At 38.8% G+C, this 21,091-nt stretch overlaps 1 protein-coding gene across 2 annotated transcripts in view; it reads right to left on the reverse strand.

Moving 5' to 3' along the window:
• Window positions 1-21,091, reverse strand: part of TRPS1 (transcriptional repressor GATA binding 1) — a 352,014-nt gene that overhangs the window by 161,085 nt on the left and 169,838 nt on the right. For both annotated transcript variants that reach the window (XM_069731801.1, XM_069731800.1), the window contains one exon: window positions 19,591-20,194. In XM_069731801.1, coding sequence (XP_069587902.1) covers window positions 19,591-20,194 — 604 coding nt within the window. The remainder of the gene's footprint in view (window positions 1-19,590; window positions 20,195-21,091) is intronic.

Below are 21,091 nucleotides of genomic sequence, written 5' to 3' on the forward strand. Positions count from 1 at the left end.
GCTATATACTATGTGGCTGGGCAATATACTACGTGGCTGGGAAATATACTACGTGGCTGGGCAATATACTACGTGGCTGGGCAATATACTACGTGGCTGGGCAATATACTACGTGGCTGGGCAATATACTACGTGGCTGGGCAATATACTACGTCGTTGGGCAATATACTACGCCGCTGGGCAATATACTACGTGACTGTGGTGTATGCTACGTGGCTGGGCAATATACTACGTCGCTGGGCAATATACTACGTGGCTGGGCAACATACTAAGTTACTGGGCAATATACTATGTGACTGGGCAATATACTACGTGGCTGGGCAATATACTACGTGGCTGGGCAATATACTACGTGACTGGGCAATATACTACGTGACTGGGCAATATACTACGTGGCTGGGCAATATACTACGTGACTGGGCAATATACTACGTGGCTGGGCAATATACTACGTGGCTGGGCAATATACTACGTGGCTGGGCAATATACTACGTGGCTGGGCAATATACTACGTGGCTGGGCAATATACTACGTGGCTGGACAATATACTACGTCGTTGGGCAATATACTACGCCGCTGGGCAATATACTACGTGACTGTGGTGTATGCTACGTGGCTCGGCAATATACTACGTCGCTGGGCAATATACTACGTGGCTGGGCAACATACTAAGTGACTGGGCAATATACTATGTGGCTGGGCAATATACTACGTGACTGGGCAATATACTACGTGACTGGGCAATATACTACGTGACTGGGCAATATACTACGTGGACATGCATATTCTAGAATACCCAATGCGTTAGAATTGGGCCACCATCTAGTGTATATATATATATATATATATATATATATATATATATATATATATATATATATATATATATATATATATATATATATATATATATATATATATATATATATATATATATATATATATATACACACATACACACATATAGATATATCTATATATCTCGATATATATATCTACAGTACATATCTCTATCTCTCATATATATCTATCTCTATCTATTATCTATCTATCTATCTATCTATCTATCTATCTATCTATCTATCTATATCTATAAGCTAGTGCCATGTTTCAGGTTACAAAACAGGCAAAATCTCTGCATCACACCTTGGATGCACATAAATAAATTATACTGTGCAGGATATCAGTTTATCAAACTGTAAATCCAATCCTATATTGTTTTTTCAGGGTATTTGTTTTACCAGAGTCTAGAAAATAAAGCTCCTATATGAGCATTGGTTTATTTTTTCACCTTTTAAAAAATGCTTTGACAAGTTCCACTTCTTGTTGGCAACACTATTTTCGTGAGTTATCACAATGAAGAACACACACAATATAATTAAGCAAGGTCATTTTTCACCAAGGAAACCTCTTAATGTTAGAAAGAGAGCATTATCTATCAAAGACAAAGGCTGCAGCAAAACAGCAGAGCAAATGGAGCACCTTGCTTAGAAAAGTCTGTTACCGCCTTAACCCGCTTTCAATTATGGATCCGTATATCCAGGATCATCTTAATTTTAGGCTTTTAAATGGAATCTGTAACTAGGATACTGCTATACAATCTGCGGGCAGCATAATTTAGAGGCAGATGCCATAATCCCAGTGATCTGTCACTTACTGGGCTGCTTGCTGTAGTTTTGATAAAATCACAGTGTTACCTGTTACAGCTCTAGCAGTTCTCTGAATGCTGAGCTCAGTAGAACTTTGAAGGCATGTTTCCAGGGGCCGGATTACATCCGGTTTAGCTGCGGATTGAACGCTGCATACATCTGCAGCGTTCAATCCACAGCGTCCAGATGTTACAGCATAGCGGAGGGGATTTTATGAAATCCCATCTCTACTATGCGTGTGAACACAAATCTGGTGGCCCTGCGTTTCCGGATATGAGGTGCGTCTTTTTAGACCGCAGCATGTCTGTTTACCTTGCGGCGACGCTCCGTCTCCGCAAGGTAAATAACAGTACTATGTATAGGGTGCGGAGATTTCGGATGTGTTCAATGAACACATCCGGAATCACCGCGCGTACAGAAGGGGCGGTGCTTTGGGCGGAGCAGGGTTTCCGCTCCGTCCAAAGCGCCGACAATGAGGCCCGTGGAGAGGTACCCTGAAATTGAAGTCAATTTATAACTCATAAAGAGCCCTCGTGGTGATGTCAGGACTGGACACCAAGCGCCCACTTTCAGGATAGTTTACATAGGACACCAAATTTGCCAGTGCCACATGGTATCTGCACCCTTGCTTTTAACTGGTACCCACAGTTACATCTGTACAGGGTAAATCCCATGATCCATTCTGTATCCTGTGAAAACTTGGTTCTGCCCCGCCACTGGGGTGTAAAAACAACTCGTACTCCAAGGATCCAAGGCATGGAGATATTCTCTTTCCAAAAAGATTTTGTGTTGGCACCAGTGTACACACAGGAAAAATAGCAATGTTTTGGCCATGCAGGGCCTTTATCATACACTTTTTCTTGGCCCTGCATGGCCAAAACATTACTATTTCCCTGTGTGTACATTGGTGTCATTAAAAAAAAAAAAAAATCTTTTTGGAGGGAGAATACCCGATGATGCTTTTGATCCTTGGAGTACGGGTAGTACCTAAAGTTCAAAGAGACTTGAAACACCCTTTACAGACCTATAAAGTTGATGGAGAAGAGAAAGAAGGAGAACGAGAAGGAGAAGGAGTAGAAAGGAGGAGGAGGAGAAACAAAAATTATATTTAAAAAAATCTTGAAGTTTGAAAAGTCGACTAGCTTTTTACCCCATTCGCTTTGTTAGCTTTGATCAGTCATGCTCTGGTTACAAAATGTAAGCATTATCAATACCAAATTACAGCTGCTGAAAAGGAAAATCCCTTTTTATTCTCTAAACCACATCAGGAGTCAATTTACTGACTAAAACTGTTTCATTATCTGTCAACTCATCAAAAACTTTGCTGACAGTTTTAGAGTGGGTGTCTGCATCACACGTAAATAGATCGCTAATCGCCAGGTATTTACCAGTCCGTCAGTCAAATATGACTAAAGATCTTTTTCCTCTCTTTAGCTGCCCATTGTATACAATGCCTATGTCAAAGCAGAGCCTGAGTCAAGTTATATGAAGCAACTTCTCTGTAATTCGCAAGTTCCTTCCTAATACAAACTTACAATTAGGAAAAATTCCACTGACTCCTAGGTGAGGTGGCACAATTTATGTACCATTTTTACTTAATTCACAAAGAATCTAATAGAAAACAAGGACTTTAAAGTAGTATGGTATCATAACGCTAGATTCGGAAAGAGACGGCCAACAAGCCACTCAGCCTTGTCTAGGGTATTTAGATCCAGGAAATGGCAGCAAATTAAACATTTGCCCTTGGTAAGGGAAGGTCAACCTACAGTATAAATAAAATTGGAGCACTAGGAGATACATTAAGATCTCCTAAAAGTCTACTGGTGGTGTAGAATAGATAAATACAACTCCCTCTGATGTCTTGTTATATAGAATAATTTTCTGAGGTATCACGGTTTACAAAACCTATTTTTAAATACTCTATTAACTCTTAAGAATTTGTGAGTTAATACAAGGCCCCTGTTCAGAACCCTCATCTGATTAGTCAGAACAGAGATCAGTAACAAAGATCCTCATTCTTTAAAGGACCTATCATGTGTGGTCAAAATGACAGCAAGTTGATTTCCCGAAGAACAGTGTAATGCTTTTTTTTCCCCTGTGATGGAGTGGCAGGGAAACTGAACATTCATTGTCTACCTGGATCACACCTAACTCCATGTTGAGGAACCATTTATAATTAGATGCAATATGTAATTAGGTGCTACATGTCCATGGACGATGGATCATCTGCCTTCCCTTCCAGACTCTAAATCTAATACATTTTGTTAGTCACTCAGCATTTTATAAAAGTAATTTTATCGTACGGAAAATAGGAAAGATAGAAAGGAGATTCCACTTGAAGCTATTAAAGAGGTTGTCTCTCACTTTAACAATGAAATAGATCATCGATGGTTGATTGGTGGGAGTCTGACACCAGCACCTCCGACGATCAGCTGTTCCCGGTGTTGGCAGCAGTTGAAACTGCTCATCTGCACTGCACAGCTCCGTCAACAGAATAGCGGCCCCAGCTGGGCACTGCACCTTAGCCCCCTACTGTTCTGAATTGGTGGGGGATGTGCAGTCGCCGGCTGTGGGCACTACTGTATATAGTCAACAGATGTGCAGCTCCGTAACTGAGCAGTTCCAGCTGCCACCAACACTGAAAACAGCTGATCGGCAGAAGTGCTGGGTGTCAAACGCTAACTGATCAGACATTAATGATCTATCCAAAGGATAGGTCATCAATGTTAAAGTCACAGACAACTCCTTTAATATCTCTGAATTAGGGTGTCTCTACTCCTTAGATAGAGGGAAGCAAGCAGCCACCAGACAACCCTAATGGCAGCCCATCTCCTGGGAGAACAAAGGGATCCGGCAGATGAATTCAAATGGTCTGATCCTTTTTTCTCTGAAGTCATCTGTTGGGGGGAAAAGTAGGAAACCCCCAAAGACATCAGATAGCTGTATGGTTCTGCCAAAATCAGTAGAATTGGAAGGTACCTCTGGCTCATCATGTCCAACTCCCTGTTCAATCTAAGATTCACTAAACCATGAAGACTTCCATTGAAGGAGAACTCACCACCTCTCGTGGCAGCCTGCTCAACTCATTGATCACCCTCAATGTCAAAACATTTTTCTAATATTTAATCTGCATCTTCTCCCTCTCATTTTTATTCCATTGCGTCTCGTGTAGGTTCGGACAACTTAATCATATGTAGACCATCAATGTCTGGGGTCTTTTAAATATAGTTGTATTTGTTATATAGTTTATTTAAACTTGGAGAGGTAAAAAGAAGCAACAACTATATCCAGAAATACTCTATTATCGAGGATTACACCTCACCTTAAAAAAGTAAAGACAATGGCTTATAGAGAGAATACCCTTTTGTTTAATGTCTGTTATTCTTTTAATTGGCTGAGATCTACATGAAAGCTGATGGATATCCTAAGGCAAACAGATTAAAATGAAGGAAAGACCAGTTGCGGCAAGTAGAATGATGGTTCGTTGTAAAAAGAAAAGATTGTAATGCTTAAGTGTTTAATTCAAAGTTTCCATAAAGCAATCAAATTAATTATTCAACGCTAAAACGTCTATATTTCATATTTATGGAATGATAGACTGGCTTTTGTCCCTGACTCATTGTGACTGTTTAACAAGACGCTACGACATTCGATTTACAGAGTTCCTGACTGCAATAGTTGCAAAATTATGCGTTATTTGAAAATAAGTAGGTCCAAAACATAAAAACACAAGAAAAGTTACAAAAGAAAAAACAAGATTAGGAAGATGTTGTTTGGTACTGGACTTGACAGGTGTCCTTCAGGATGTAGTATGGTATCCGCTACTACGATATTGATGACCTATCAATATCAAATCGGTATGGGTCCAACACCCAGCACCCCTCATGATCAGCTGTTATCAGCTCCAGCAGAGGCCAGACACCGTTTAGTAGCCACTCCTACAGAACAGCTAATAGGAGCTGATCATCAAAAAGGAGCTGGTCTGGAGTAGCCCAGAGCCACCACTATACTGTGTGATAAAGTTGTGATAAAGTTGCGAGTATGCCACAGCGCAAGTGCCATGTCTGACAGTATGTCAGTATGTACATATATTCATTATTTAACCTAGGTGGCAGGTCAGTGAGGGATCTGTTACCTGTCAGAAGCCATACTGATGAATACCTAATCACACTGAAGACCCCCCACCGGCCACACCGGACCACGAGCAGATCATTAACTCAAAACTGAACATAAAGATTAAGCAACAACCACAAGACGAATTTCATCACCAGGTATCATCGTAATCAGTATAACGGTGCCAACCTGACATTGTCTGTAGGTTTCTGTGCACAACCCTGCGACAGGTTCCCTTTAACTGCTAGCCTATGTGAAAAGAACCGTAACTGCACTCAAGTCAAGAGCATATGCCATAGACAGTCGTACCACCGCATTTCTAACTCATTATTAAAAGTACAGAAGTGAAGACAGGCTCTGATTTTGGTGTATATTTAATATATTCCTGGCAGACAAGGTAAAAAACTTTAGCACATTCTCATATTCTGGCATTACATTCTGCTTGTTTTTAAAATCTGCAGACTAAAAGAAAAAACATATGGGATTGGTTAGGTCATTTATATTCAGAATAAAATAGTAGCCTGCCTGTGACTTCCCAAAGAACACGCTGTAGCAAAACACAGGGTATCCATGACTAAATTTAGGTGGAGTTTCTATTTTTGAGGGGAAAATGTATTTCAAGTCACTTTTTAAATGAAATGTCTTAACAGGTTTTAAATAGAATAAAGACACAAAGAGAAAGAATTCGCCATAAAGTTGGCAAAATTCAAATTTTCCCTCTTGTGCCCTTCTTTTAAAACTTTATTGCTAGAATAGCATAGCGATCAAAATAAGACGATTGTGTGTGTGTGGTTTAAAGAGAAACATCAGAGGAACATCAGTATAAACTGTAATTTCACATTTTAGAGTCTTTCAACACATTTAGCACTGTTATAAAATGAAGGTAATCCAGGGTTTTATAGGGCGAGGATGCAGAGAGTTCTTTAGGACAAATTTTTTAGGACAGTTTTTTAGGACAATTTCTTTTCACGGCAGTAAATAAAAAACTGAGCCTCCGTATTGGTTTTGGCTCAGTACCTAACGTCAGTCCATCATAGTTTCCTAGATTTAAGGTTGAAGAAGACTTAAGTCTTTGTAATTTAACCTAACATGTTGATCCAGAAAAAGGCAAAAACTCCATAGAGTAGACACTAAAAGCTCCATATTAGGGAAAAAATTATTTCCTGACTCCATATATGACAATCAGTCTAGTTTCCTGGATCACAGAATTAGTACCTATAAAACTTATTTTCAAGAAATGCATCCGGGATATTCTTTAACCAATTAACTATCAACTATAATAAAGGAGGGCACAGAGTTTTGCCTTCCCTACCTTTCTGTTACTATTGATGTGTCCATAGATTCAAGAAGTCTTGTCCGGGGTCAGACTAGCCAAGAAGTTGGAAGAAGGATAACCCGCAATATTAACACTTTTTTTTTTTATTATTAGGCCAAAAAAATATAGTCACATTAAAGATGAAAAGCGAGTTTGCTATTAAACTTGAGATTGTATTAAAGTAATTAAATCTTGTATTACCTCCTAAACTTTTCGTAGAGATCTTCTCTTGTAAAAAGAAATGAGCAGATCCAGCAAAATTCAAAATTCCCTGTTTGAGCGGATTTTCCTTGGAGAAGTTATACTCCACTAATTTATCATCTCTTATGCTCTGTGGTCTCTCCAGTTCTTAATAAACATGAGATGCAAAAAAACGTAAAGACAAAAATACTTATACTCACCTCACCACTCCGACCCCTCTGTTCCTCACCGTTATCCATCTGGTTCAACCCAATCAATTTGATTATCACTGCCAGAAGAACTGATTTCTTGGGGCTTTTCTCTCTAGACTTGGATTCGGGACTGATGAGGCACAGGATGGATCTGTGCAAGGTCAAGGTAATGTGCTCCACTGCCTTGTTGAATGTGGATTTTTTTTTCTTAGCATTCAATTCCATTAGAAAACAGTTGCTCAACTCTAGCAGTATCAAATAAAAAATAATTCTTAGATTTTTTAATTTACAATTTCCGTAAGGAAATTAAGGTAATTGTTACGGCGTATAGTATTATTTTTCCTTTAACATTTAGGACATTTTGGGAAAACGATTTATGCTGTATTTCTTTAAAGATATTTAAACAGATTTCTTTTTTCAAAACATAATTGTGTAAATTAAAAAAAAAAGAAAAAGAGTAGACACTTTTGTGAATGGCACAACCTAAGTATCACGCCACGCCTAATAAAGTAGCTTTAAGTCGCTAATGTGGATAATTGTTTTGTTAAGGATGGGTGAAAACTCTTCTATGTTGATGGTCCATCTTGAGTAAAAGGGCTTCAAAGCAGACGGCTTACACATGAAAGGTAAAAGGAAGAAGCCACTTATTACTCCTAACCTATAAATGTCGTCTTACTTTCTAATGTTGAAAAGAATCGGCGCAAAGTCAAAAGACTGCAGCTACATAAAACGTGTTTGGAATTATTAGAAAATCAAAGATACTTTTGTAATGCGCTAAAAGCTTTTCATGGGAACATTACGTATTTTCTATTGTACCATAGAATAAGATCTTCCTCATGCAGTTAAGATAGTTGTTGGATACACACAAGTGGAACTCATACAAGATCTCACCATGAAGCTCAGGAACTTTAGGCCTCGGGTTTTCTGGTCACCTTATGAAGTGAATAGATTACGTCAGGGGAAGACAATAAAACTGGGGACAATAAACCAATGCAGAAGACATTGAAATATCTCCTAACTTTGGGAGCTCGTACAACATTTCGATTTCTTGTCCACCATATTACAATTAACATCTAAAAATTCAAGGGTTACTGTGAAGGAAGCGGAGATGTATGGACCTTAATATTGAGATACTTATTATTAAGCAGGTATGTCACGGCAGTCAGGACCCCCCACACACTGACAGCTATGAAATGAGAGCTGATGTTTTATATGATCAAAACCAGCTCTGCTCTATTCTAAAGAGTAGCTGACTATTGCAAAAGAGTGGGGAGACAAAAAAGCGCAACAGGGTCTTATCCACATTACAAAGGGGAGAATATGCGATGAAATTTGCTCACCTGGTTAGGATGAGATAAGAGCATATGGGCTGACGGCTGCTGCAGATCCACAGGTCCTCAACGACCAGAAGAGAAACTATATTCAGAGGGAATTCGTAGTTAAAATTCCGCGCTGCCGCAAGGACAAATTCCAGGAGAATGTCGGAGATTCACAGTGGTTTTATTCAACGCCTTTCAGGGGTCTCATGCCCCCTTCATCAGGAAATACCACACCTGGTGTGGTATTTGCTGATAAAGAGGGCATGAGACCCCTGAAAAGTGTTGAATAAAACCACTTTGAATCTCCGACATTCTCCTGGAATTTATCCTTGCGGCAGTGCGGAATTTTAACTACGAATTCCCTCTGGAAACAGTAGCTGAGAAGATCACAGAGGAGAGCAGGGCTCTCTTGCATTACATGTATCACACAGGAAGAAGCCTGCACTAAACATATTGTTCTTTTTACCCCTGTATGATGCCTCCCGCTTAGGATGGGTCAACATCATACAAAAAAAAAAGTGCACGCCCCCTGAAAAAAAATCTCTAGTAACCTCCACTTGGACTTATCAAAAATGATTACCTAAACTTTGAAAGCTAATATTTCTGCACTGGAGAGGAGAAAATAAAAAATAAAAACTGTTTTATTCAGTTCTACAGCTAATTTTCCATGATGGGTCCAAGGTAACATTCTAGAATTGGTCCTCTTTAAAGATGCAGATGACAAGATGCCTCCACACCTACAATAGCCGCTGGCCGAATGCTTTTTTTGACTGATCACTATTTCTCTCTAACCCACAATACAGATGCATGTGTAACCATGATGTTTTATGTTGGGAGAGCGTAGTAAACGGATGCCAAACACCTCTGGTGGTGCCTTCTCTTCCTTGAAAGCAAAAGGATTAGATATTGAAACTCCACACGTTGGTCCTTCTTTCTGGCAACATGATCTGTTGTTGGAGCGCCCTAAGGCCCATCTTAAGGCATATTTACAATCAAGAATTATCATGAATGATGGTTCCTAGGAACATCTCAAGATAATCTTGAGGTATAAACCGGCTGCCAAGCACCCAATAAGCAAGCAAAACACTAATTTCTCAGGTGAAGAGATTTTTAAGCTTGCTAAAAAATAATTGTTCTCGGCAGCACATCATCCTGTGTAAACAGGATCTGTTCTGCCGAGGAACACTGCAGCCTATGTGTACAAAACTACATATTGTTCAGAGCACATTGTTTAGTGCAGTTTGCTTATGTTAACAGGCTACTAAACAACCGGTTTTAGATACTTTCGTGCTACTTTTTAGAGGTGCATTTGTCTGTTTAGGTTCCCTATAACAGACTCCTTATATTAGGAGTCTTAACGAGACAGACATTTTTGTCAAACCTGACCGCTTTTTGGTCTTCTTTGTCTGTATATGTCCCCTCTTGGTTCTCACACTTCCTTTTGATACTATTTGTAATTGTAGTTACTAATCTTTTGATATAAGAATAATAAAAGGTTTATATTTAATTATTTCTAATTCTTCTGATGATTATTCATAGTCTTTATGGGCTCTCAGGACCATATATGTAGGCACAGAGTTGCTATACATCATATGATACAGTAAGACTATTTTGTAGGTTATATATTCTAAATATCCTGGTGATGTTTAAGAAGTTGCATTTCCACTCGGGAGATTTATATAGGTTCTCTACTAAACAACCGGAGATCGTAAATATTTCCTGATCGGTGGTCGGTTAACTGACCCTTACAAATAAAAAGTCAGGCATTAATGCTGAAATGATTGGGTTTGTATGGGCCTAAACTTTCTTTATTGACCTCTTTTTCTCTCTGAATGTAAAATATAATGGAAAGCCATATAAGCTAAAATTAAGGGGTTGTACGAGATTAAACAACAAGTACAACCCCACCAGAGACGATCTGTAATAACCACAAAGCGTAAGGGTGGTAGCTGAGGAGAGTAAATAGATAGACAACTGGAATATTCTATATACATTTTAATAGCGTGACTTTTTCTTAAAGTACGTCAATATATGAGATTACTCATCCTATCTGTAGATTAGCATATTATCTATTACTCCAAGCCAAGGAAAACCTAGCAACCTCTATATGTTTACTAAAAAGCCTCAGGGTGTTAAGGGTTGCCTCGGTAGTCCCTTTGTTCATGGTGATTCACCCTTTTCCTCAAGGTTTTTATGTAATTGTGACCCACTTGATCTCCGTCTCTTGTCACACACCCAAATAATGGTTTTAGCTGCCAATGCTTTCTACACCCATTTTAATATAAATACATATATATATTATTTTTTTTCATGAGATGAATGTAATTAGAGATTAGAGAATTCCTCCGGGCGGGGATGTCCTAAACTTCACACATTTTTAAATATTACTGAATATCAATGAATCTTACGTCAACATTAATTCAGTATTTGCATAATTATAGTCTGGCGAGGCTTAAGCTTTCCTAACTGCAGCGTGAAACATATAGATAAGAGAGGAGACGTGGAAAATAACAGAGAAACAAGTTTTTTTTTTTCTTTAAAAAAAATTTAAACCCTAATGCGGGAATCTCAGTTTAGTAAATTTGCACTAGTATAAAGATGTGTCCATCCTTACCTGTCCCTTTGAGTCAACATATCCCGCCCGCCACATTTGATGTGAAAGGACCAGCTTTTAAAAAAAAAATTGTTTTGTGACACTTTGTTGGGGAAGGATTATGCTACATGTGTCCTACATGTGGTCAACCAAAGGTTTTGATGTAGACTTCAGACTCTAAATGGTTTTACGAGCATGTCTCGATACTGGATTATTTTCCAATGAATAACAAGCAGTTATGTTTAATGGCTTACGTCATGCCGGCATGTTTTCATCACCGACATCAATCTTTGTTTCCAATAGGGCTCTCAATCTACATATCTTTATCTCCAATATTCACAGACGATAGTAGACAATATTTGGAATAGTGGTGGAAAAGTGGAGCGCAGAAGAAAACTCATAAAACTATCGCGAGAGGATACAAACTCAATGTCGAGGTTGACCTTGAATGGATTAAAATCCAAGAGCCCAGGATTAGAAAGCAACAGTATCAACCACTGTGTACATAAACTTAATATATACCGTACTACTCTCTGGACTCCCCTCTAGCACTCTGGCACCACTCCAATCCATCCTACACTCTGCTGCCCGACTAATCCACCTGTCCCCCCGCTATTCCCCAGCCTCTCCCCTGTGTCAAGCCCTTCACTGGCTTCCTATCGCCCAGAGACTCCAGTTCAAAACCCTCACACTGACATACAAAGCCATCCACAACCTGTCTCCTCCATACATCTGTGACATGGTCTCCAGGTACCTACCTACACGCGACCTCCGATCCTCCCAAGACCTCCATCTCTACTCCCCTCTCATCTCTTCTTCCCATAACCGCATCCAAGACTTCTCCCGTGCTTCCCCCATACTCTGGAACTCTCTACCCCAACACATCAGACTCTCGCCTAACATAGAAACCTTCAAAAAGAACCTGAAGACCCACCTCTTCCGACAAGCCTACAGCCTGCAGTGATCCTCAACCTACTGAACAGCCGCGCAACCTGCCCTACCCTCTCCTAGTGTATCCTCACCCACCCCCTGCAGACTGTGAGCCCTCGCGGGCAGGGTCCTCCCTCCTTATGTACTCGTGTGCCTTGTTATCTGCTCATGTTTAATGTATTTGTCTATATTTGCCCCGTATTCACATGTAAAGCGCCATGGAATAAATGGCGCTATAAAAATGTATAATAATAATAATAAATTCAATAGGATATCAAGACACGCTAGCAAAATTATTGACACACTGTAATTTACATAAAAATCACGAGGTAGCCAGATACACACATTTATCATAAACATTACCGTGAAATCATGTTTTTTTCCCCAAAAAAAATTTGTCCCTTTCATGCACACACATCTCAGGATATGGTGCGCCAAAAGGAAAGGTAAGCCTAGATACATATATAATTCTACTAGATCGAAATCCACATATTAGTTTTAATGCATTTTTCTACACAGTGAAAAAATATGCCTCAGTAATTTCGAGTTCTAACCTAATGAATTCTAAGTTACATTGCCATAGCCTAAGGTTAAGTTCACATTCTGACCGTCATTACTAGGAAAATTCTGCGCAATTACTTAATTCTGTCAATGATCAACTTGAAAATAGGTAGATAAACAAATTCTATAACCAAAAAAAAAAAGAGAAGGATGAAAAACATCTGAATGAAAGCAGATATGCTCAATATTCCAAACTTGGAAACGTTGGGGGTCAGAGTGCAGTTGATCTGGATATCCCAATTTTAAGACTACAAATATCAAAGGACCTTAATTCTGGAAAACTAAAGAGGAAAAAAAAAATAATTGAATGTCGAACACAGTCTTAAAGAACATGTTCGAGGAATTGAGACACTTCTCAAGCTTTTTTTTGTTTGTTTTTAAGAGAATTCTGAGACTGAAGCAAACTCCAAAACCATGTGGTGCAAGTTAAATAACCAATATATGCCGTCACCTCCGCCCACCAGATTTTAGTATGGGACTATTCTAATGTATTGTGACACTAATACATGCATAGGCCGTCAAAAGACGAATTACTCAATCTAATGTTACTTGCCCCTACAATCTCTGAACATTCATGAGATGGTCTATTTTCCTCGGTATTAGCAGGAAGCACAGAGTCTTACTAAAATAATTATTTCCATATGCCAATGCTGAAAGCAGATCTAGCCCATTGCCACAGCACCACAGTGAAAGATATGACCATATGCTTCTTTTGTTCATTTGATCACTTTGAGAATGTTGCCACATCGTTTTAGCATTAAAATGTTCTTTGCTACAAACGTTTTAAATAATATATGTTAAAAAGAAAAAAATAATGCTACTACTTTATTGACAGAAGATGGGAAACACAAACCAGACACAGCATATTCTCTTCTACTGAACTAAGCCACATAAAAAACATACAAGGTTATGCCAATTTCAAATTTAAGGGCCAATTTTTCTTGTAAAACATAATGATAGGTGAAGTGAAATCATAAAAATGTGCCAAGGAGGTTTGCATGATAGTTGGATTGGGTTTAAGGTTCAGCACGAAAGAACATGTGAATTAAGATCTCCTACAACAGTTATGGATAAGCGCTGTTGATGGATGTTTTGATGTTTTGTTAACATAGACCAGCGTTCCCCAACTCCAGTCCTCAAGAGTCACAAACAGATCAGGTTTTCAGTATTTCTTTAGAATTGCACAGGTGATGGAAATATCACCTGTGAAATACTATGGAAAGCCAGTGGATCTTGAGGACTGGACTGACACAGACCATCAATATGTGATCGGTGAGAAATAAGACCTCTAAGACCTTTGCCCACCATCACAAGAATGGATATATGGCTCTCGTAGGAGCAATTCTAGGACATCAAATTTGAAAGGGTTGTCTAGTGAAAACAATCCAGGGGATAGGTCATAACTTATAGATCAGTGTGGGATGGAGTGCTAGGAACCTCACTGATTGGCAGAACAGAGGACTTTTTAAAAGTTTGGAAAAGACTAGACTGGAACTGACAAACGTCACGTATTAGATTGAATTTGATGCTACTGATGGAATAAAATCTTTGAAATTGCGTCAACAATGTAAGCATCGGTCTTTCTTCCTTTGATTTAAAATGGGACGCCTTGTCTAGACGCGAGGACCACAACCTTAAGGCTCCCTTCACACGTTTGTTTTTCCATGTCTGTATGTGGTCTGTTTTTAAGGACCGCAAATACAAACACATGCACTTCCATTGTATAAAAAAAATAGTGGTGCGAACATCATGTTTTTCACATGGAGCTTGTGAAAACCCGCAGACATGTACATTTTTTTTTTAAATAACACTACTGACTAAATGAGTGCCGCACACATGCATACTGACGACCCACGGGTGACATCTGTGTATCATTTGGACACATACCAGCACCTGGGAAAAGTAGTACAGTTTGTGCTTTTCCCAGGCGTTGGGTGCTGAAGACAGCTCTGATCATCGTTGCCTGGTCTCCCTGAGCTCAGCACGGACATGTATTCAGCCTGTGTTCATAATGTATAAAATTAAGAATTAAATAAAAAAATTAGCATAAGCTTCCATGTAATTTTGGTAACAAGAAGAGGGAAAGCCCACAGCTGGGGGCTGATGTTAATAATCTGGGAAAGGGGCCAATGTCCCAAAAGGTTCCCAGGCTATTAATAACAGATCACAGCTGTTTGCTTAGCCTTTACTGGTTAGATTACAGGGACCCCAGAAAACAAATGACGTAGTGTCCCCCTAAAAATTCTAACCAGTAAAGGCTAAACACACAGCTGTGGGTTGATATTAATAGCCTGGGTAGGGGCCAGAGATATTGGTCCCCCTCCCAGGCTACCAACATCAGCCCACAGCTACCCCAGAAATGGTGCGTCCATAAGATTTGCCAAATCTGTCGCTTAGCATTGTTCTTCTCGCTTGCCCCGGTGCTATGGACAGTGGGGTAATAGTGTTTGGGTTGATATTAGCTTTGCATTGTCAGCTGACATCAAGCCTAGTGGTTAGTAATGGAGAGATGCCCCCTTACTAACCCCATAGTCATATAAACATAATGTAAAAAATATACAGGCAGAAGAAAGTCCTTAATTGAAATAAAGAAACCCCACCCTCATTTTCCCATTTATTGCTGTAAAAATTAAAATAGTAAAAAAACATATTCCACACCTGTCCGATGACAATCCATTTGTAACACGAACAAGTCTATCTCTGATACTAGTGATCTCATTGAGGTCACGGAATTTAATCGGGCCACTCACAATAAGCTGCCCATGGGAATTGCAGTTTAAGAGACTTGCGGTAACCTGAATGATGTTACCGCAGGTTACTGAAACTGGACTTTGATGCTCAGCTCAACGTCTCCTGGATGCCAGGCTGAACGGTCGCATTATGCCACCATTCAGCAAAGCATCCAGATGAAGAAGAAATGGATTACGGCGTGGGGCAAATGGCTTATCGGACAGGTGAGGAATACAGTGTTTTTATATTTTTAATTTTACACTAATAAAATAGATAAAAGAGGGTGGTCGCATGTTTATTTCATGTAATGGAGTCTGTGTCTTTCTTTCAATTAAAGGACTTTATTGTGGAAGTTTATTTTTAACACTATGGCTATGGGGTCAGTGATGGGGGCCTCTTAAAGACGTTTCTCCATTACTAATCTATGAGCTTGATGTCCACAGCAATGAAACAGTTGACATTAACCTCAACCCTATTACCCCACTTGACACCGCACCAAGGCAAGTGAAAAGAGCAAGGCTATGCGCCAATATCCATGGCCCCTTCCGTGGCTATTAATATCAGCCCACAGCTGTGTTTAGCCTTTGCTGGTCACTTAAAAAAAAAAAAAAAAAAAAAAAAACGGTTTCGAAGCAATGAAGGCTTCTTTGTCAAGCTATGATGAGACAGTTAATAGGGATAGGGGAATTTGCTAAAACAGGAATAAAGGAGTGTACCAAGATATGTACTTTTTAAGGTTCAGGAGAACGATTCATTCTGTCCACGGTCTCAAAAATGATGTAATTCTTTTCAAAGCTATATGAAAAAAGACTAGTAATCCCAATTTAAAAGTAGGCCATTTGATCAATGCAAATCTGTACTTTGCCTCCTTGGCTCTGATCAGTTTTTTCTAGGCACTCCTAGGAGATTGGTCTATCACCAATCATGGTCGTGTTAGCGCTTCCAGGAGGTCCTAAAAAAGGATTAAACGGAGCTCAATAGGAACATACAAGTCAAGTACTTTGGTAAGCATAACACTCCCTTCATGAAAACACTCATAGTGATATGTCAGACGTTTTGGCACATAATAATTATGGCGGTGTTGATCTAATTGAAGATAAAAACAAGATACATTTCTCAATGTATTAAATAGGAATGAATGATCAAATAAAATTGCAAACTCAAACCAGAGTTTTTGCTCTCCAACTACTAGACAGTAATTTTTTATTAAAGAAAAAATGTTTAGATTACTTTGTTAAACTTTAAAAGACAGAAGACTGTTAAACATGATTTAGTAGTTATTTGTCCATCGAGATAATTTTTTATTTTCATAATTTTTTTTAATCCAAAACAATAACTACGAAGAGCATATTTGGAGAGAAACACTTTTCTATTATGTTTCTGCAGTGTGTACATAAAACTTTTCAAGAAGAATTAGGTTACAAGTTCCATTGATTAATGGATTTAAAGTGACCGTACACATTAAAACATAGGTTAAGGGTAAAACAACCAATGGACTAAAAACAGTCATACACATTAAAGTGTAGATTGAGGGTAGGACAACTAATGGACTCAAAGTGACAATGCACATTAGAAAGCAGGTTGATGGTAGGACAACTATTAGACAAAGTGACAAGAGCCATCTTTCTGAAAAATTCCTTCAGCAATAGATTGTTCGGGGAAGAAAGAACATCAATCTATTGGCCAAAAAAATCAAGCAAACCATCTCACCTTAAATGACAAAATTTATTAGAAGGATGTTCTTTAAGGCTTAAACCATCAATATTTATCAACTTTAGGCCGGTTTCCCACATCTGCCATTCACTATCCAAGTACAGACCACAATGTCTTGAACGACCCCTAATCTCTTGTTCCAAAATCACCATAGGCATAGACATATATGAGGCTGTTGCGTTCAGGTCAGGAAATCAGGGGCTGCTTTGGATGCTGAGGTTTGTACTCAAAGTTTAAACCAAAAAAAAAACAAAAACAACAAGGATCCCTAAAATGTAACTTTTATTAATTAAAGCTAACATCTGTTTGTTCCAAATTTAGAAACATTGGTGTATAAATACAAGACAATATGAACACAGGACAAGAGCCCGATATGGACTAACAGACCCTGTCAGGTGACCTAATACTGGTCCCTACCTGACAGCGGAGGTTGGCACCCTAAGTTTCAGCGGTAGGGGCCCCCTCTCCTCGACGGCTGGCCCTGATAGCCCTATACAGACTCTGAGTTCCCTAAAAAGACGTAGAAAACCGTACCAAAAAATTGAAAAAAAAATATATAAAAACTCAAAAAAAAATGCAAAAAATAAAGCAGAAAAAAATTAAAAAAAAACTTAAACCAAAAAAAAAAAAAAAAAAACACAAAGTTTGTTATTTGCCCCCAAAAGAGAGTCACTGATAGGAAATAGTAGAAAACAAAATCACAACAACTCATTGGGTAGACACACAATACCAATGCCTCGTTTATCCAAAATGTAAAATGGCAAAGGGCCACTCCACCTGATTCTCATAGCATTACTGTCAACCCTGTGGTTAAATATGTCCAAAATTATTATAACTGGTCAAATGACCCCTAGGTATATAAATACTTCTAGTAGGACAGTGGCCCACAAAAGCACAAGATAACAAAAGCATCCCAACACAACAGGAGACCCCAGAGCATACTCATCAAAAACAACCCTATAGAAACCACCCCGTCTTAATGATTCAGTCTAATAATGTAATCAACGCTTCTACTCATCTACGTCCCAGTGATATACTTCAAGCGTTGTGGGTAGTCGTTCAGTCATATAGCTCTAGCGGTCTCCAGGCACCCTCTCATCATTTGGCACTGCTCCATGTCCCCTGATGAACCCCCGGGATTCCCACGGGGGGGAAACGCATCGGGCGTAATAGGGAGGACATCCCCGCTGGATGTCATTTGACCAGTTTTAATAATATTGAATACACTGGTACTGTTTTCTATGTCTTTTTAGGGAACGCAGGGTCTGCATAGGGATATCAAGGCCAGCCATCAAGGAGCGGGGGCGCCTACCGCTGAAACTTAGGGTGCCAACCTCCGCTGTCAGGTAGGGACCAGTATTAAGGCACCTGACAGGGTCTGTTAGTCCATATCGGGCTCTTGTCCTGTGTTCATATCGTCTTGTATTTATACACCAATGTTTCTAAATTTGGAACAAACAGATTTTAGCGTTAATTAATAAAAGTTACATTTTAGGGATCCTTGTTTTTGTTTTTTTTGGTTGGTTCTAGGATCCAAAATATTATTTGCTTGAGCGGTCTTTTTGTTACTCAGAAAGTTTGTATGTGAATGTTAAACCGGCCTTTTTCCGATATGTATAGTCACCTTAAAATGATCTATAGAGGGTTCAGAATAGCAGACTTTTTTAAAAACATCACATAAAAAAATGGTGGATATGTTTGTAGATTCATATTACTAACTCAACTTTTCTCAATAACCTTCAGAACTGTTGATCAAAGAATACCTAATTTGAAGAGAAATAATTATAATGCAGTTAGTACCTCATACGGAGGTAAATGATTTGCAAAGCAATATGCATTTTCATATAATAAAAAAAAAAGTGTTGCTCTCCTATCTAAGACATAACAAACTGATTACTGTCACATAGTTAACAGCAGGCTTGAGTGTCCTGTTGATTTAAAAAGTAGTTTTTAAACCGATTTTAGCTCACTAAACATATAATTATATTACTTTAGTAACAAAAACATTTGTACAATGAAGCTAAATCATGATGGATGAAGTCAAAAGTGCTAAAAACAAGCTCTAAGTGACAACTCTGCAGCAAAGAGTCCCATTATTAATGTGCCTCATTACTTGCTTCTATAAAAGTCTAATAAAAATCAATTCAGCAAATCAAATAAGCAGTTTCCAATATAGAAACATAATAGACTGACAATATTCCCAATTCAGCAGCTGAAATAATGAACTGGATGGACACTGTAGATAACAAAAGATATACTAAGTGTGTAGACTCACCCGTAGGAGTGACTGAGATTCATCCTTGGACTTGCTGTCTCCAGAAGTAGGGTACTGTGGGGTATGTGGGCCTGATTTTTCTCCGCTGGCTCCAGCAGTCACTCCGGCAAATCCCTTAGCATCTATAGACAAGCCATAAAGAGGTCTTGCTAGATGTGCTGCTTCAACATTTGGACTATCTCTTGAAGATTTTTGCTGCTCCTGGTTGACAGACACTGTGGTCAAAAGGCCCAAACCCATTTGTGTATAGGATGGACTTGTTCTCAAAATCTCCGATCCTCTCCAGGCCACGCTCCGGAGGTCATCTACTGAACCATCAGACCAAGATTTCTCCCTGAGTACATCCTTGTCGTCAGGCTTCTCCCTCTTCACAGTGCTGTCATATATGGCTTCTCCCAATTTGGATTCAGGGGTGACAAGGTTGTACACCTTTATTTCAGTTTTTGGCTCTTCCTTGATGGAAGGGATTCCATGGAGCTCTCCGCCATTTGCTGTAGTGATTTCCGACTCTAGACAGTGTGCAGAGTTGAAGTGATCCAAAAGGGATTGCGTTTCGGTAGCTGTAAAACTGCACTGCCGGCATTTGTAGCAGTTATGTGCTCTCCTAAAATATATGTGGAAAGAGTTTATTAGATAGATATTACTGAATCAGTTAACAAATAATAATCAAATATGTTAAAAAATCTAGACTCCGCGTAGGTCATAGAGCAAACTCAAAATATTCTCCCACAGAGGTTATCAGACTGTCTCCTGACTTACTGTAATTTTCTTAAGTCCACATATTTCTTTTGCAAATAAAAAAAAAATATTCTACCATAGTAAGATACGTTTTTTTGCCTCATTAAAAGGAAACCTGTCAGGTCACTCAACCACTGGAAACCGCCATTATAGTTTGCCATTTTTATAGGGGCATTATAATAAAGCATTTGAAGCTCTGATGGCACCGAGAACACATTGATGACCTAGATTAAGGATAGGTCAGCAATCTTAAAGTTATGGGCAGCCCCGTAAAGGTGTGAGATTACTCACCCTATCACATTCTAGATATTCATAATTGGATCCCAGAATTCATAATTGGATCCATTGAATGATACCAAAATGTTTCAACAGGGCAAAGGATAATATAACTATAAATATTGTATATCATACTTATTGTCCCAGGAGTCAAAGCAGACCATAAACAGGTTAAAAAAAAAATCTATATATGTATTTACTCAGCCCCCAGGAACTCCTGGTGAACCTCCAAAATAGGGATACGGAAATACACTGGGATAATAAGTTTACTTTTTATCTAATAAAATATAAAGATTTAGGGGAATTGTTACTGCTTGATATGGTCACCATGTTCATTAATACACCTTTGATATTCTTTGAAATTCCAGTGTACATTTTACAAACTTTATATATAGAAATAACAGTGGCTTCTAAAAGTTAGGAGTCTTGACAGGTTCCCATTAAGTTGAATACATATTGTATATATCCGATGATGTCCCTCTTCTAT

This window comes from Ranitomeya imitator, chromosome 6 (genome assembly GCF_032444005.1).
Source record: "Ranitomeya imitator isolate aRanImi1 chromosome 6, aRanImi1.pri, whole genome shotgun sequence".
Lineage (NCBI taxonomy): Eukaryota > Metazoa > Chordata > Amphibia > Anura > Dendrobatidae > Ranitomeya > Ranitomeya imitator.